This window comes from Rhinoraja longicauda, chromosome 4 (genome assembly GCF_053455715.1).
Source record: "Rhinoraja longicauda isolate Sanriku21f chromosome 4, sRhiLon1.1, whole genome shotgun sequence".
Taxonomy (NCBI): Eukaryota; Metazoa; Chordata; class Chondrichthyes; order Rajiformes; family Arhynchobatidae; genus Rhinoraja; species Rhinoraja longicauda.
The window spans coordinates 20,911,705-20,931,653 of NC_135956.1; the positions used below are offsets into that span (position 1 = coordinate 20,911,705).

Sequence of the window (19,949 nt, forward strand, 5' to 3'; positions counted from 1 at the left end):
CAGAGGATTAGTCAAGCAAAGTTTCCCCTTCATAAATCCATGCTGACTTGGACCAATCCTTTTACTGCTATCCAAATGTTCCGTTATTACCTTTTTAATAATTGTCTCCAATATCTTCCACACCACCGATGTCAGGCTAACTGGTCTATAATTCCCCGTTTTCTCTCTCGCTCCTTTCTTGGAAAGTGGGATCACATTAGCCACCCTCCAATCCACAGGAACTGATCCTGAATCTATTGAACATTGGAAAATGATCATCAATGCATCCACGATTTCTGGAGCCACCTCCTTGAGCCACCTCCTGGGATGCAGACCATCAGGCCCTGGGGATTTATCAGCCATCAGTCCCATCAGTCTACCCAATACTGTTTCTCGTCTAATGCAAATGTCTTTCAGTTCCTCTGTCTCCCTAGCTCCTCTGTCCTCTAGTACATCTGGGAGATTGTTAGTGTCTTCCTTAGTGAAGACAGATCCGAAGTACCTGTTCAACTCTTCTGCCATTTTCTTGTTACCCATAATAATTTCACCCGTTATTGCCTTCAAGGAACCCACATTTGTCTTTACTAATCTTTTTCTCTTAACATACCTAAAGAAGCGTTTACTGTCCTTCTTTATATTCTTGGCCAGCTTACCCTCGTACTTCATCTTTTCAGCCCGTATTGCCCTTTTTGTTACCTTCTGCTGCCCTTTGAAAGTTTCCCAATCCTCTGGCTTCCCGCTACTCTTTGCTATATTATACATCTTTTCTTTCAGTTTTATTCCATCCCTAACTTCCCTTGTCAGTCACGGTTGCCTCTTACTCCCCTTAGAATCTTTCTTCCTCTTTGGTACACAAACTATGATGCACAAATTGCAACAAACCGTAACACCTGAGAAATGTTATCATTTAAAAGTTGTCTTACGTTCTGTTTTCCAACAATATTATCAAAAGGAAGCTCAGGACTCCAGGAACCTTCTGTGAATGTTGCGGCGCTATTTTTGGTGTCACTGGTTGTACTGGACTCTTTCATAATGTCCTCGGGAAGAGTGAGTAGGCTTTCCTCTGGCTGCTTTATCAGATATGTCTCAATGTTATGTTTCCTCAGAAACTCATTTCTCTCTTTGCCGTGCCCTTCTTCCACCTCGTAATCATCGTTTAGACAATCCAGTGTTGCCTTGGAGATATGAATCCTCCTGCAAAACACCAAGTGAGAGAAAACACATTTAGATCCCAGCAAGGAATCAGCTCCCTCAGAAAGCTTAATAACAAATGTGTTTGTTTTTGAATTTATCATCGGATGATATCTTATAGAGGTGTACTAAATCATGAGAGGAATAGATCGGGTGGACGCATAGAGTCTCTTGCCCAGTGAAGGGAATACAAGAACCAGAGGATGTTGGTTTAAGGTGAGGGTGGAAAGATTTAATAGGAACTTGGAGGGGTAGTTTTTTCACACAAAGGGTGATGGGTGAATGGGACGAGCAGCCGGAGGAGGTAGTTGAGGCAGGTACTATCACAATGTTTAAGAAACATTTAGACAGGTATATGTATAGGACAGGTTTAGAGGAATATGGGCCAAACAATGGCAGGTGGGACAAGCATAGATGGGACATGTTGGTCGGTGTGGGCAAGTTGGGCTGAAGGGCCTGTTTCCACACTGTATGAGTCTATGACTATGGCTCTATAAGATTGAAATGCTTCTGGGTTGAGTAAAGGTCATGATATTTACCCAGGGATTCCGCCAGACTCCAGCTTGTTTGCAATATCAACATCCCAGGACCAGACGTCAAACTGCCATTTTCGAAGCCCGAGAACTCCGCAAAGTACAGACCCAGAGTGTATGCCAATACGCATGTCAATCTCATGTTTTGTATGAACTCTCACATATCTATCAAAGAAAACAATGATTATAGGTTTTCAAGCATTAAAACCTGCTTTGGGATCATTACATGATATTGTGCAAATAGATACAGTCTAACATGTGTAGAAAGGAACTGCAGATGTTGGTTTATACCAAAGATAGACACAAAGAGTTGGAGTTACTCAGTGGGTCAGGCAGCATCTCTGGAGAAAAAGGATGGGTGACGTTTCAGGTCAGGATTGAAGAAGTTTCCCGACCCGAAACATCACCCATCCTTTTTCTCCAGAGATGCTGCCTGACCCGCTGAGTTACTTCAGCATTTTGTGCCTATTTTCGTTACAGGTTAATATCTTCATTAAAAGAAAAGACAAATAAATATTTTAGGCTTCACTGTGCAAATATTCACACAGCGTAGTTTTGACTCCATTAAGTTTCCAAAGAGTAGGAATATACCATTTGGATACAACAGTTGCATAATATTTACATTTAACTCCAGTTATATAGAATATATTACTTTAAAAAAATTAAAAGGCAAATTACAAAGTGTTAATATTTATAGCACAGCGTCATAAAATATATGTGTAGGAAAGAACTGCAAATACTGGTTTAAATTGAAGATAGACACAAAATGCTGGCGTAACTCAGCGGAGATGCTGTCTGTCCCACTGAGTTACTCCAGCATTTTGTGTCTGTCATGTAACATATGCTGCCTTTAACTTGCACGTGGTACCATAACGAATAAGGAAGCTTTATTTTCTCAGTATTCCTTGCTCTCTTTTACACTTCACTGCTCCTTGCTCCATAACCCTTTTCAACAAGTAATGAAAGAAAATTGGAAGGAGACATGTGTAGTGCAATATCATCTCTGGGAACAATCTTATGTCCATTATATTTTAAGGCTTCGGCAGAACCTTCTTCTCAGGGTGGAAATGTCAAAGACTAGACGTATAGATTTAAGGAAAGAGGGCCAAAGTTTAAAGTACTGCCAGGGGTGATATTGGAGCAGATATGATTGTGGCATTTAAAGGCTTTTAGATGGATACATAGATATGCAGGGAATGGAGGGAATACAGATCACATGCAGACATAGTTAGTATAACTTGGTATTATGTTTGGCATGGACATTGTGGGCCGAAGGGCCTGTTCCTTGGCTGTACTATTCAATACTCTATGTTCTATATTTATGACAACTGCTACATTTCCTTCATTGGTTGTAGTGCACAGACGGTAATCTTCATAAAAAGGGTACAGTACATTTCAATTTAAAAATATGCATTACTTCACTTCAATTTTGCATTTCCTTCAAAATTGGAAGATGTTCTTCTCTGAGTATGATAAGGAACAAGTGATTTTGGAAAAAAAAGTGTCGACACTTTGCAAGATTTTACCCATTTTGGCCAAGAAAATCTTGGTCTTGATTACAGTGCCCTCCATAATGTTTGAGACGAAGACCCATCATTTATTTATTTGCCTCTGTACTCCACAATTTGAGATTTGTAATAGAAAAAATCACATGTGGTTAAAGTGCACATTGTCAGATTTTATTAAAGGCCATTTTTATACATTTTGGTTTCACCGTGTAGAAATTACAGCTGTGTAATTTCTGAATTTCTGAAATAGCCCCCCATTTCAGGGCACCATAATGTTTGGGACACATGGCTTCACAGGCGTTTGTAATTGCTCAGGTGTGCTTAATTGCCTCCTTAATGCAGGTATAAGAGAGCTCTCAGCACCTAGTCTTTCCTCCAGTCTTTCCATCACCTTTGGAAACTTTTATTGCTGTTTATCAACATGAGGACCACAGTTGTGCCGATTAAAGTCAAAGAAGCTATTATGAGACTGAGAAACAAGAAAAAAACTGTTAGAGACATCAGCCAAACCTTAGGCTTCATGAACAGAAATACAGAGGCTACACTGCAAGATGTAAACCACTGGTTAGCCGCAAAAATAGGATGGCCAGGTTACAGTTTGCCAAGAAGTACTTAAAAGAGCAACCACAGTTCTGAAAAAAAGATCTTGTGGACAGATGAGACGAAGATTAACTTATGTCAGAGTGATGACAAAAACAAAGTATGGAGGAGAGAAGGAACTGCCCAAGATCCAAAGCATACCACCTCATCTGTGAAACACGGTGGTGGGGGTGTCATGGCCTGGGCATGTATGGCTGCTGAAGGTACTGGCTCACTTATCTTCATTGATGATACAACTGTTGATGGTAATAGCATAATGAATTCTGAAGTGCATAGACACATCCTATCTGCTCAAGTTCAAACAAATCCCTCAAAACTCATTGGCCGGCGGTTCATTCTACAGCAAGACAATGATCTCAAACATACTGTTAAAACAAGAAAGGAGTTTTCAAAGCTAAAAAATGGTCAATTCCTGAGTGGCCAAGTCAATCACCTGAGCTGAACCCAATTGAGGATGCATTTTATGTGCTGAAGAGAAAACTGAAGGGGACTAGCCCTCAAAACAAGCATAAACTAAAGATGGCTGCAATACGGGCCTGGCAGAGCATCGCCAGAGAAGACATCAAGCAACTGGTAATGTTCATGGATCGCAGACTTCAAGCAGTCATTGCATGCAAAGAATATGCAACAAAATACTAAACATGACTACTGTAGCGCGTCGATAAAGGCAAGGAGCCAGGTATTTCGGGAAGGTATATTTTATTGTATCACAGGTATCAGACGGGTCTAGTCTGCCGGAATGGCTTGGCGCCCACACCTTGTCCTTATATACCTGAGTCCAGGACCGCCTCCCGGGACTCGTCCATTCCCGTGCCAAGGGGTCGGTAGAAGTATGGCCCGACCCTTCGGAGCCGCCACAGTACCCCCCCCCAGAACCGGAGGCACGAAACGCACTGGTGGTTGCACAACCCGACCGGACCGCGTACGGTAATCGATCGACAGAGGGGCCGGCGGAGGCACAGATGGAGGGACAGGAGGTGGGACCCGCAAAGGGGGGCGACCTCGTGGCCGAGGCTGGGCAACCCGCACCGGTTGGTCGATGTCTAAGTGGGCCGGCTTCAGGCGGTCAATTGACACGGCCTCCGGCTGGCCCCCCATGTCCAAAACAAAGGTTGTCTGTCCGTGCTCCAGCACCCGGTACGGGCCTTCATACGGCCTCTGGAGTGGCGTCTGGTGGGCGTCACGGCGCAGGAACACAAAGGCCTATCACCCGCAGGCAAACGGCTTGGTGGAGAGGTTCCACCGGCAGCTACACTACTTTCTTTTACATGTCATTGCTGTGTCCCAAACATTATGGTGACCTGAAATGGGGGGGGGACGGGACACACTATGTGTAAACACTGCTATAATTTCTACACGGTGAAACCAAAGTGTATATAAATGGCCTTTATTAAAATCTGACAATGTGCACTTTAACCACATGTGGCTTTTTCTATTACACATCACAAATTGTCGAGTACAGAGGCAAATAAATAAATGATGGGTCTTTGTCCCAAACTTTATGGAGGGCACTGTATCTAGGACTCCTTATGTGCAAGAACACTCCTGCAGTCATGCAGGTTGGTAGAGTCATACGTCTGACGTGAGGTGTCCAATTTTGTGAATACCTTTGATTCTGCCAACTCTGCATGAAAGTCTTTTGAAAAGGAAGTGGATGTTGTCTCATCTATGGCTTAATTTTAATTTAGTATGACCTTGTAGTCTCCATACAATTGCATTGTTGTGTCTGCCTTAGGACCAGCCACAAAGGGCACTGTCCGTCTGCTGTGGTTATGCTTTGAATAAGCATACTGTTTTGTTCTAGCCTATCCAGTTCCTGATGCATTAGGACAGAGGATAGTCAAGGCTTGCAAACAATCTTATCTGTATCTAGTTTTATGAGAATGTGCATGTTGTGCCCTGTTATGCCTGTGGTGCCGGCTTTGAATAGAGTGGCGTATCTTTCTAGCTCAGTGTTAATGATGATTTTAAAGTGACTGCTGAAATCATTTTTTGTGAGAAGGAAGGACAGATGCTGGGTTTACACTGAAGATAGACACAAAGTGCTGGAGTAACTTGGTGGGTCAGGCAGCATCTCTGGAGAAATTGAATAAGTAATGTTTCGGGTCGAGACCCTTCATGGAACTGAGAGTCAGGGAGGGGGAAACTAAAGGTATCATTAACTTGAGGAAACCAGAGGATATCATTCTTCCAGTCTAACAGTTTGTGTCAGCCTGTCCTTCCACACTTAAGTCAGCTTGTTTTCATAATTGGCTGCAATAATGGGATTGCTATCCACCTTCTGTTGATTAAATCTCCTCAAGGTATGTCTACTTTGAAGAAGTTCTCTCTCTGATGAGAGTTCTGCAACATCCTCTCTCGCTGCTCATTCATTGTTCTTTATCTCTCTACATCATCGTCTATATCTCTCGTTTCCCTTTCCCCTGACTAGTCTGAAGAAGGGTCTCGACCCGAAACATCACCCATTCCTTCTCTCCAGAGATGCTGCCTGTGCCGCTGAGTTACTCCAGTTTTTTGTGCCTATCTTCTGTTGTGATGCACTGTTCACTGTATGACCTCTAATACAAGTCCTCCCCAGGTTACGATCGTTTGAGGCATGGACAGCTTGTACATACGAGCAAGCATTTGGGAGACTAGCAGGATGTTTGCTGCAGGCATATTCTGTGGAGTGCGGTCTCAGTTTGTGGCAACGTCATTGCATCTTGTAGAGTAATCCAAATGGTTGAAACATAGAAACATAGAAACATAGAAAATAGGTGCAGGAGTAGGCCATTCGGCCCTTCGAGCCTGCACCGCCATTCAATATGATCATGGCTGATCATCCAGCTCAGTAACCTGTACCTGCCTTCTCTCCATACCCCCTGATCCCTTTAGCAAAAAGGGCCACATCTAACTCCCTCTTAAATATAGCCAATGAACTGGCCTCAACTACCTTCTGTGGCAGAGAATTCCACAGACTCACCACTCTCTGTGTGAAGAAATGTTTTCACATCTCGGTCCTAAAAGACTTCCCCCTTATCCTTAAGCTGTGACCCTTGGTTCTGGACTCCCGCAACATCGGGAACAATCTTCCCGCATCTAGCCTCTCCAACCCCTTAAGAATTTTATATGTTTCTATAAGACCCCCCCTCAGTCTTCTAAATTCCAGCGAGTACAAGCCTAGTCTATCCAATCTTTCTTCATATGAAAGTCCCGCCATCCCAGGGATCAATCTAGTGAACCTTCTCTGTACTCCCTCTAAGGCAAGAACGTCTTTCCTCAGATTAGGAGCCCAAAACTGCACACAATACTCCAGGTGCGGTCTCACCAAGGCCATGTACAACTGCAGTAGAACCTCCCTGCTCCTAAACTCAAATCCTCTTGCTATGAATGCCAACATACCATTTGCTTTCTTCACTGCCTGCTGCACCTGCACGCTTGCTTTCAATGACTGGTGCACCATGGTCACACCCAGGTCACGTTGCATCTCCCCTTCTCCTAATCGTTCGCCATTCAGGTAATACTCTGCTTTCCTGTTCTTGCTGCCAAAGTGGATAACCTCACATTTATCCACATTATATTGCATCTGCCATGCATTTTCCCACTCGCCTAATCTATCCAAGTCACTCTGCAGCCTCCTAGCATCCTCCTCGCAGGTAACACTGCCACCCAGCTTCGTGTCATCCGCAAACTTATAGATGTTGCATTCAATTCCCTCGTCCAAATCATTAATATACACTGTAAATAACTGGGGTCCCAGCACTGAGCCTTGCGGTACCCCACTAGTCACTGCCTGCCATTCCGAAAAGGACCCGTTTATTCCTACTCTTTGCTTCCTGTCTGCCAACCAATTTTCAATCCACCTCAACACTGAACCCTCAATACCGTGTGCTTTAAGTTTGTACACCAATCTCCTATGTGGGACCTTGTCGAAGGCCTTCTGAAAGTCCAGATATAACACATCGACTGGTTCTCCCTTATCCACTCTACTAGTTACATCCTCGAAAAATTCTATAAGATTCGTCAGACATGATTTGCCTTTTGTAAATCCATGCTGACTTTGTCCGATGATTTCACCACTTTCCAAATGTGATGCTATCACATCTTTAATAACTGACTCTAGCATTTTCCCCACTACCGATGTTAGGCTAACTGGTCTATAATTCCCCGTTTTCTCTCTCCCTCCCTTTTTAAAAAGTGGGGTTACATTAGCTACCCTCCAGTCCTCAGTAACTACTCCAGAATCTAAAGAGTTTTGAAAAATTATCACTAATGCATCCAATATTTCTGAGGCTACTTCCTTAAGCACTCTGGGATGCAGCCTATCTGGCCCTGGGGATTTATCTGCCTATAATCCATTTAATTTACCTAACACCACTTCCCGACTAACCTGGATTTCCCTCAGTTCCTCCATCTCATTTGACCCCCGGTCCCCCGCTATTTCCGGCAGACGGTTTATGTCTTCCTTAGTGAAGACAGAACCAAAGTATTTGTTCAATTGGTCTGCCATCTCCTTGTTCCCTATGATCAATTCACCTGTTTCCGACTGCAAGGGACCTACATTTGTCTTAACTAATCTTTTTCTCTTTACATATCTATAAAAGCTTTTGCAGTCAGTCTTTATGTTCCTTGCCAGTTTTCCCTCATAATCTATTTTCCCTTTCCTAATTAAGCCCTTTGTCCTCCTCTGCTGGACTCTGAATTTCTCCCAGTCCTCTGGTATGCTACTTTTTCTGGCTAATCTGTATGCTTCATCTTTTGTTTTAATACTATCCTTGATTTCCCTTGTTAGCCACGGATGCACTACCTTTCCTGGTTTGTTCTTTTGCCAAACTGGGATGAACACTTGTTGTAGTTCATCCATGCGACCTTTAAATGCCTTCCATTGCATGTCCACCGTCAACCCTTTCAGCATCAATTGCCAGTCTATCTTGGACAATTCACGCCTCATACCCTCAAAGTTACCTTTCTTTAAGTTCAGAACACTTGTTTCTGTATTGACTTTGTCACTCTCCGTCCTAATGAAGAACTCCACATATTAGCATGCATTTCTAATTTCCTGCTTGATGCCATCCCCAACCTCACTACTGCTGTTAGGTGGCCTGTACACAACTCCCACTAGCGTTTTCTGCCCCTTAGTGTTTCGCAGCTCTACCCATATCGATTCCACATCCTCCGAGATAATGTCCTTCCTTTCCATTGCGTTAATCTCCTCTCTAACCAGCAACGCTACCCCACCTCCTTTTCCTTTCTGTCTATCCCGCCTGAATATAGAATATCCCTGGATGTTGAGCTCCCAGCCCTGGTCACCCTGGAGCCATGTCTCCGTAATCCCAACTACATCATAATCATTAACAACAATCTCCACATTTAATTCATCCACCTTATTCCGAATACTCCTTGCATTGAGACACAAAGCCTTCAGGCTTGTTTTTATAACACTCTTGCCCCTTATATAATTATGTTGCAAAGCGGTCCTTTTTGATTTTTGCCCTGGATTTGTCTGCCTGCCACTTTTATTTTTCACCTTGCTACCTATTGTTTCTACCCTCACTTTATACCCCTCTGTCTCGCTGCTCTTGTTCCCATCCCCCTGTTAAATGCCTGGTTTAACTACATGCTAACCCTGGTTGGCTTATGTTTTCATTTAAATATATTGCTGGGCAACCACTTTCCTGTCTTGTGAACTGTTCAGAAGAACGGAACCCTAATGTATTCTGGGGAGGACATGTAATTGTAAAATATCACCTGAGTAGGCTTTATGGTGCTTATTGTTCTTTCTGTCAATGGGATCTTGATAAACTTGATGAAGTAAATGTCTGGAGTCAATATTTAAACTGTATATGGAAATACCAACTCGTACATCAAAGGAGTGGTTGTTAATCAAACACCTTTACTTGAAAATCTGTTCAGCTTGCTGCTATTACTACTAAATGAGAGGATATATGTGTGTAGGAAGGAACTGCAGATGCTGGTCTCAACCAAAGATAGACACAAAATGCTGGAGTGACTCAGCGGGGCAGGCAGCATCCTTGGAGAGAAGGAATGGGTGACGTTTTGGGCCGAGACCCTTCTTAAGGCTAGTCAGGGGAAAGGGAAATGAGAGATGCAGACAGTGATGCAGCTGTTTGCCAGGTAAAAATGGGAACCTAGTGCGACTTGGGTGGGGGAGGGATGGAGAGAGAGGGAGTGCAGGGGTTACTTGAAGTTTAAAAAAAATCAATATTCATACCACTGGGTTGTAAGCTGCCCAAGCAAAATATGAGATGCTGTTCCTCCAATTTGTGATTAGCCTAACTTTGACAATGGAGGAGGCTGAGGATAGAATGGTTTATGTGGGAATGCGAAGAGGAATTAAAGTGTTTGGCAACTGGGAGATCAGGTAGATCCAGGCGGACTGAGTGAAGTTGTTCAACAAAATGATCGCCCAGTTTATGTTTGGACTCTTGTACATCGGCGAGACCAAATGTAGAGTGGGCTATCATTTCCAGAGAAGCTGCCTGTCCCACTGAGTTACTCCAGCATTTTTTGTCTAGCTTTGGATGGATATATATATATATATATATATATATAAATATATACTACTGCATTTATATCTTTCAATCCATGTTTCTCATGGTATGAATGAATTTACAAATAATGAATCCATCCTTTTGGTTTTCATTTTGATCACCATGGAAATTGCTACTATGGCTTGCTTAGTATTGGATCTGCAGGATGTCCAAATGTTAGCCATCTTTTGGCAACTGGAACATCTGGTTGTTGTAATCTAACAAGACGGTAGTTGTCTTTGCCATTACAGCAACCATAGACTCAACTGTTATGCTTGGAATTCCATTTGGTAGTTTCAAATCATAAGGTCATAAGGTCATAAATGATAGGAGTAGAGTTAGGCCATTTGGCCCATCAAGTCTGCCATTCAATCATGGCTGATCTATCTCTCCCTCCTAATCCAATTCTCCTGCCTTCTCCCCATAACCTCAGACACCTGTACTGATCAAGATTCTATCTATCTCTGTCTTAAAAATATCCACTGACGGCCTCCACAGCCTTCTGTGGCAAAGAAATCCACAGATTCACCACCCTCTGACTAAAGAAATTTCTCCTCATCTCCTTGTTAAAAGAACGTCCTTTAATTCTGAGGCTATGGCCTGTACATTATCCCCTCTCATCCTTCTAAACTCCAGTGAATACAAGCCCAGTCTTTCCAATCTTTCCTCATATTTCTACTACATTACCTGCCCTCCCACTTCCTTTAATTCTGAGGCTATGACCTGTAAAGAAAATAGATGCAAGAGGAAGCCATTTGGCCCTTCGAGCCAGCACCGCCACTCATTGTGATCATGGCTGAAAAATGTTCCCAATGTTGGGGGAGTCCAGAACCAGAGGACACAGTCTAAGAAAAAAAGGGAGGCCATTTTAAACTGAGGTGAGAAAAAACTTTTTAATCTAGAGAGTTGTGAATTTGTGGAATTCTCTGCCACAGAAGGCAGTGGAGGCCAATTCACTGGATGAATTTAAAAGAGAGTTAGATAGAGCTCTAGGGGCTCGTGGAATCAAGGGATATGGGGGAAAGGCAGGCACAGGTTACTGATTGTAGATGATCTGCCATGATCACAATGAGTGGCGGTGCTGGCTCGAAGGGCCAAATGGCTTCCTCTTGCAACTATTTTCTATGTTTCTATGAAACATCCTCTTCACATCCACTCTATCCAAGTCTTTCACTATTCTGTGTGTTTCAATGAGGTCACCCCTCCTTCTTCTAAATTCCAGGCCCAGTGCCGAAGGTATCACAAAATGCTGGAATAACTCAGCAGGTCAGGCAGCATCTAGGAGAGAAGGAATGGGTGACGTTTCGAGTCGAGACACTTCTTCAGACTTCAGCCCAGTGCCGACACTCACTCATCTACTCATTCCTGGTATCATTCTTGTAAACCTCCTCTGGACCATCTCCAGAGCCAGCACATCCTCCCTCAGATATGGTGCCCAAATTGCCCACAATATTCCAAATGTGCCCTTACCAGCGCCTTATAGAGCCTCAGCATTACATCCCTGTTTTTGTGTACAAGCTCTCTTGAAATAAATACTCGCATTCAGTTTGCGTTCTTTACTACCAATTTGACTTGCAGATTAACTTTTTGGGAATCCTGCACCGTCACTCCCAAGTCCCTTTGCACCTCCGATTATTGGATTCTCTTCCCATTTAGAAAAGTCTACGCCTTTATTCCTACTTCCAAAATGCATGACTCCACACTTTGCTACACTATATTCCATCTGCCACTTCTCTGCCCACTCTCCCAACCTCCTGTCCAATCCCTTCTGCAGAGTCCCTGCTTTCTCTACACTACCTGCCCTCTCACTTATTTTCGTATCATCCGCAAACTTGGCCACAAAGCCTTCAATCTCCTTGTCTAATTCATTAATACACAACGTGAAGAGTAGCGGCCCCAGCACCGGGCCCTGTGGAACTCTAGGTATGAGATGCCAGCTGTAGACTACTGCCATGCAGTAGCTTGTGCCTAATGAAATTCTACAAACATTCTTGGATGCTATTTCCCTTGCCACTCAGTTTTCATGCAGGTTTGAGTGCCTGGTTTTGCCTGCACAAAAGCTTGGACTTATTTTTTCTATCTACTATTCTATTTTGTTTGGCACAATCCGAAAATGCAGGAAAATTGCAATGCATGGATAAGTTTGTTAATGAAACTAAATATTCACCAATGACTAATATCTTGTTAGCCTTCTGATACCTTTTTCAATACTTGCAGATCTCAGCAGGTTCGAACAGCTTTTCTGCACATCATTATGGGGCCACTTGTGAGTATTGTGTTCAGTTTGGACACCATGTTATAGGAAAGATGTTGTCAAGCTTGAAAGGGTTCAGAGAAGATTTACCAGGGTGTTGCCTGGACACGAGGGACTGAGTTATAAGGAAAGGTTAAGCAGGCTAGGGCTTTATTCCTTGGAGCACAGGAGACTGAGAGGTGATCTTACAGAGGTGTGTAAGATCATAAGGGGAATAGATAGGGAGAATGCACATGGTCGGCATGGATGGGTTGGGCCGAAGGGCTGGTTTCTGTGCTGTATGACTCTATGACTATGACTCTATGGAAGAATAGGAGAAGCAAGTTAATGATATACATATGTGGCCAGCCAAAGCTTAGCTCTAGCAGCCTGATATTCAAAATAACGAGAAATAATTTTGAAAAAAACAATTCAGGATTTCAAGGTATGAAATATTAATGCTCCTCAAAACAAGAGGCCGAGTGCAGGTTTGCCATTAGCATTCCTGACACTGCAGATAGCCTTGGGTTACGAATATAGAACTCTGCCTGTTTGGTGATTCTTATTAAGTTTAATAGGCTTTAAAGAATCAACCCTGAAGGTACAGTGCCCTCCATAATGTTTGGGACAAAGACCCATCGTTTATTTATTTGCCTCTATACTCCACAATTTGAGATGTGTAATAGAAAAAAATCCCAAGTGGTTAAAGTGCACATTGTCAGATGTTATTAAAAAGCCATTTTTATACATTTTGGTTTCACCATGTAGAAATTACAGCTGTCTTTATACATTGACCCCCCAGTTCAGGGCACGATAATGTTTGGGACACATTGCCTCCATAATGCAGGTATAAGAGAGCTCTCAGCACCTAGTCTTTCCTCCAGTCTTTCCATCACCTTTGGAAACTTTTATTGCTGTTTATCAACACGAGGACCAAAGTTGTGCCAATTAAAGTCAAAGGAGCCATTATGTGACTGAGAAACAAGAACAAAACTGTTAGAGACATCAGCCAAACTTTAGGCGTACCAAAATCAACTGTTTGGAACATCATTAAGACGAAAAAGAGCAATAGTGAGCTTACTAAACGCAAAGGAACTGGCAGGCCAAGGAAGACCTTCACAGCTGATGACAGAAGAATTCTCTCTATAATAAAGAAAAATCCCCAAACACCAGTCTGACAGATCAGAAACACTCTTCAGGAGTCAGGTGTGGATTTATCAATGACCACTATCCACAGAAGACTTCATGAACAGAAATACAGAAGCTACACTGCAAGATGTAAACCACTGGTTAGCCACAAAAATAGGATGGCCAGGTTACAATTTGCCAAGAAGTACTTAAAAGAGCAACCACGGTTCTGGAAAAAGGTCTTGTGGACAGATGAGACGAATATTAGCTTATATCAGAGTGATGGAAAGAGCAAAGTATGGAGGAGAGAAGGAACTGCCCAAGATCCAAAGCATACCACCTCATCTGTGAAACACGGTGGTGGGGGTGTTATGGCCTGGGCATGTATGGCTGCTGAAGGTACTGGCTCACTTATCTTCATTGATTATACAACTGCTGATGGTAGTAGCATAATGAATTCTGAAGTGTATAGACACATCCTATCTGCTCAAGTTCAAACAAATGCCTCAAAACTCATTGGCCGGCGGTTCATTCTACAGCAAGACAATTATGCTAAACATACTGCTAAAGCAACAAATGTGTTTTCAAAGCTAGAAAATGGTCAATTCTTGAGTGGCCAAGTCAATCACCTGATCTGAACCCAACTGAGCATGCCTTTTATATGCTGAAAATAAAACTGAAGGGGACTAGCCCCCAAAACAAGCATAAGTTGAAGATGGCTGCAATACAGGCCTGGCAGAGCATCACCAGAGAAGACACCCAGCAACTGGTGATGTCCATGAATCGCAGACTTCAAGCAGTCATTGCATGCAAAGGATATGCAACAAATTACTAAACATGACTACTTTCATTTACATGACATTGCTGTGTCCCAAACATTAAGGTGCCATGAAATGCGGGGACTATGTACTGCTGTAATTTCTACATGGTGAAACCAAAATGTATAAAAATGGCTTTTATTAAAATCTGACAATGTGCTATTCTATTACGTCTCACATTGTGGAGTACAGAGGGAAATAAATAAATGATGGGTCTTTGTCCCAAACATTATGGAGGGCATTGTAGATGCAAAGAAAATCTTGTGAACAGAGATACTAATAGTCTTGTAAAATAAAAATATATAATTGGTTAAAAGAAACTTTGATACTAATGTTTATTAAAATTTTATTTAAATATCCAAGCACAGCATAGTATGAAAACATGCTAATTTTGCATTTAAAGTAGGCTGTGCGTGGTTTTTATTAATGATAATAATATAATTGTGAGATGCATTTCAAATATAATGTGTTTTTCATGATTCTAAGATATTTCAAAGTTTCATAATCATTGATACTGAAACCTCAAATATCATCATGTTGGTGGGATCTCAATAACTCAACTTGCAAAGCATCACCAACAATGGGACAAAGTACCAACAAATTTGTTTTTATCTTCAGTGTTTTTGGGAGAGGAATTAATGTTGGATAGGATATTGGAAGCGATCCCATGATCTTCTCAATTGATATGGAAGGATCTTTTATGTCTCTCTGTGAGATATTGAGGTATTGGTTAATATCTCAATCAAAAGGCATTAAGTTCAATGTACTGAACAACCTCAGTATTGCTCTAACGTATCTCAATCTCCGTATTGCACTGACGCATTCAGAAGTAGCTTAAATACCCAGTTTCTGATGTAGGAACAACGAGAAATCATTTTGTCGGCTGAGAGTCATTTTGTATAGTACTTCTATACTAAATGTAGATAAATGTGAAAGACAGCAAAGCAATCTTCATTGATCCAAGGTCAATCTTTCATCTTAAAAATGAATCCCAGTATTTTGTGTACAGGTGTCAGAGGTTATGGGAGAAGGCAGAAGAATGGGGTTGGGAGGAAGAGATAGATCAGCCATGATTGAATGGTGGCGTAGCCTTGATGGGCCAAATTGCCTAATTCTACTCCTATTCCTTATGACATGATAACAATAAAATATTGCAACTAATTCTGCCCCTGACATACTCGAACAAGGAATGCAAAACAAGCGAAGATTTTTCAAGATTGACCATGCATTTAAACAACACCACCTCCCATTTTTATTATAAACAGAATGATTTGTTGTAGTTAAGACTCAGCCTGTGAAAAAACAAAAATCCATTTTAAGCACTGGTAAAAAATATTCATAATTAGTATGCCTACAGATTTTGGCTTTAATAATTAAATATACAAGTTAAGGTGCACTATGAATGCTTACTGCTTTAAAGTTGGATTTTTAATAAGCTGGGATACATTTGAAGAATTGTGAAAACTTTACCTTATTGTTTTGATCATGCTAAGACCCATTTCAACACTGCAGTGTGCATGGTCTTGCCGTGGCTCAGGGAGTCCAGATACACAATAATAGCAGTCGCCCAGGATCTTAATTCTAAGACAGTGATGCTCCTAAAACATGATCAAAATATTTCAATTAATATACTGTCTTCTGTAGGATGGAACATTTTGCATGTCTATTTCAACAAAATATTAGCTGCTTTACAGATAGAATATAATTTTGCTACTTGCTAGTCTGGATTTAGCATGAGCTAGCTAACTGAAATCAAAATTGGCTTGGTGGAAGAAGTCAGAGAATGGTGGAGGAGGGTTGTTTCCTCAATTGAAAGCATGCCGCCTGCGATGGGGTAGAAGGATCTGTGCTGGGTCTAATGTCGCTTGTCATTATATTAAGGATTTGGATGATAATAGAGCTAACGTAGTTAGTAAATTTGCAGATGACACCAAACTTGGTGGTATAGTGGACAATGAGGAGAGCTGTCTAAGTTTGCATCAGGATCAACAAGTGAAGTGGGCTAAGGAATGGCAGATGGAATTTAAATCTGACAAGTGTGAGGTTCTGCATTTTGGTAAGTCAAACCAGGTCAGGAATTACAGTAAATGGCAGGGCCCTGAAGAGTGTTGTAGACCAGACTGACCAAGGGGTGCATGTACACAGTTCTCTGAAAATGACAACGCAGATTGATATAGTATTGAAGAAACATTTGGCATGACTGCCTTTCTTGGTAATGGTTGAATACAGGAAATGGGATGTCATGCTACAGCTGTACAAGACGCTGGTGAGACCACATGTGGAGTATTGTGTACAGTTCTCGTCGCCTTGCTATGATAAGGCTGTCATTAAGCTGGAAAGGGTACAGAAAAGATTCATCATGATTTTATGAGGACTCAAGGGCTTGAGTGAGGCTGGATAGGCTAGGACATTTTTACCTACTTTAGTCAGAGGGTGGTGAATCTGTGGAAGTCATTGCCACAGACGGCTGAGGGGGCCGTCAATGGATATTTTTATGGCAGAGATTGACAGATTCTTTATTCATAAAGGTGTCAGGGGTTATGGGGATCAGAGCCCCTGACTCTCAGTCTGAAGAAGGGTCTCGACCCAAAACGTCACCTATTCCTGCTCTCCAGATATGCTGTCTGACCCGCTGAGTTACTCCCGCTTTTTGTGTCTACCTTTGCTTTAAAAAATATATCATTGTGTTTTTCTCCCATTCAGCAATGCTAAAAGCTAACCCGTAGATGCAGTATCGTCAGCAATCCCCTCTCCAAAGTGCTGCTACCCGCTCCTAATGCCACAGAGCAAGACCAGGAAGACGTCACCAGTGGCTGTTAAGGTCATGGTGGTCATCAATCTTACTGCCTCTGTTCACATCTATAATATGTTGCAGTTTACAGCTCACCGTTGTGTGATTGAGATCCGAGATTGTGCAGTTCATTTTATTCTGCATAAGCAAGGACCAGCCGGCACTGAGAGCATGTGGATTTATGAGGCATTTGGGCTTCATGATGGTGCAGTGTGACATTGATTGCACTCATGATGCTTTGAGGGCACCATGTATGAATTATGAGATTCGGGAAATTTCACTCGCTCCCTGAACGGTCAGCTGGCTGCAGCTGAGGCGACCAAAACACGATTGGCGCTGCCGAGAAATGGTCACGAAGCATTCATTCATTACTGGTGTGTTCCACTCTTCATTTATGACCTACCACACAACAGCACAGCAGAGATAGGGCAGGCAATAGCGATTCTCCCTACCACCTGATTTTTAATTCCATTGTGCAAAAGAACAATGGGCTTACAATGGCAGGAATGCTGCAGCTCACAATTCACTGGGGCAAACAATTGTCAGAGAGTCATAGAGTCACACAGCACAGAAACAGACCTTTCAGTCCAAATCTTTGAAGCTGACCAAGACGCGCCATCTAAGCTTAGTTTTTTTTAGTTTCGTTTCGTTTATTGTCACCTGTAATTAGCCCGTATCCTTCTAAACCATTTCTATCCATGTACCTGTCCAAGTATCTTTAAAATACCATTATATAGTACCTGCCTCAACTACCTCCTCTGACAGCTCGTTCTACATATCTACCACCCTCGAAGTGAAGGAGTTGCCCATCAGGTTCATGTTAAATTTTGTCTCTCTCATCCTGAACACATGTGGTCTTTTTTTTTTATTCCCCTACCCTGGGTAAAAGACTATAGGAAAATAACTGCAGATGCTGGTACAAATCGAAGGTATCACAAAATGCTAGAGTAACTCAGCGGGTCAGGCAGCATCTCTGAAGAGAAGGAGTGGGTGACGTTTCAAGTCGAGACCCTTCTTCAGTGTGAAGAAGGGTCTCGACCCGAAACGTCCCCCATTCCTTCTCTCCAGAGATGCTGCCTGACCCGCTGAGTTACTCCAGCATTTTGTGATACCTGGGTAAAAGACTCCTCAAATAAGACTCTCAATACCTGAACTGCTCTTGTAGATGCCTGGCATTGTGCAACAGCGTGGAACTCAAAATTCCTCATGGTCGATTTCTTGCTGCTCTACCCTCTTCTCTTGCCAGGGGTTGCAGTATAAGAGAAGAAGGTGAAGGGGATAAAGAGGGATAATAGGAATGAGAGGAGGAGAAAGGGGCCATATTCCTGACTGGACCATCCAAAGACCAACACATCAGACTGAGATTTCAATGAGCACAAAACAAACTGCTGGAGGAACTCAGCAGCTCAGGCAGCATCTGTGGAGTGAAATAGACAGGCGACATTTCGGGTTGTGTCCTGAAACGTCTGTCTATTTCCCTCCACAGATGCTGCCTGACCTGCTGAGTTCCTCCAGCGGTTTGTTTTGTGCTCATTGAAATCTTGTTTCTCCTCTAGATTCCAGCATCTGCAGTCTCTTGTGTTTCCATTTTAACGAGCACAGTGCCAATTCACTATGCCACAGTAGTGTAGTTCAGGTTTCCTCTTCCCTCTTGCACCTCAGCAACTACATCAGCATAATGCCAAGGGTATCCACCATGATAAAACCATGGGAACAATGACAGCTGCCCATATTGAAGTTCTCAGTACCTGACCATCACGTGTGTGAGCCTGCATTACCCTCAATGGCAGCAGCAAAGGCTCTGGAAAACTACCGCCTTTCATTGGGAATGATTGGAGATGGCATTGGAAGATGACTTAAGAAATTCTGGGCTCAGAGAAGCAAGCTTTGGGCTCCATCTTGTCACCGTGTAGGGCAGTAATCAAGGCTCACTGACTGCCATGTGTTATCAAGGGCACTGAAAAGAAATTGCAGTGATGACAGTAAATATGCTGTCACCTTGACAGAGAAGAGCAGATTTGTGCTTCACAAAGTCACTGCCTCTTCCCCAGGATGATGCCTCAACATTTAGAGTCATGGATTCATAGAGTGATACAGTGTGGAAACAGGCCCTTCAGCCCAACTTGCCCTCACCGGCCAACATGTCCCAGCTACACTAGTCCCACCTGCCTGTGCTTGGTCCATATCCCTCCAAACTTGTCCTATCCATGTACCTGTCTAACTGTTTCTTAAACGTTGGGATAGTCCCAGGCTCAACTACCTCATCTGGCAGCTTGTTCCATACATCCACCACATTTTGTGTGAAAAAGGTACACCTCAGATTCCTATTAAATCTTCTCCCCTTTGTTGTGATATTGTAGGGACTACTTTGTTGTATCACAAGGACTACTTTGTTTGCCTGTGTAGTAACATGTATATAAGGGAATGAGGTGATTAGGTGGCCACTCTGGTTCCAGGTGGCCACGGAATAAACAGCCTGGAGTTAAGCTCCAGCATTATAACCTTTTACACACGTGTACTTGTGGTCCATCCAGGATCATAACAAAGGTACAACAGATACCGGACCACAAAGTACAACACCCTTCACCTTGAACCTATGTCCTCAGGTCCTCGATTCCCCCACTCTGGGCAAGAGACT

General features: G+C 42.7%; 1 protein-coding gene across 2 annotated transcripts in view; it reads right to left on the reverse strand.

The window, feature by feature from the left end:
• adcy8 (adenylate cyclase 8 (brain)) overlaps positions 1–19,949 on the reverse strand; it is a 104,762-nt gene that overhangs the window by 53,366 nt on the left and 31,447 nt on the right. For both annotated transcript variants that reach the window (XM_078397320.1, XM_078397321.1), the window contains exons 5-7: positions 15,991–16,118; positions 1,710–1,868; positions 903–1,173 (exon numbers count right to left, since the gene is read on the reverse strand). In XM_078397320.1, coding sequence (XP_078253446.1) covers positions 903–1,173; positions 1,710–1,868; positions 15,991–16,118 — 558 coding nt within the window. The remainder of the gene's footprint in view (positions 1–902; positions 1,174–1,709; positions 1,869–15,990; positions 16,119–19,949) is intronic.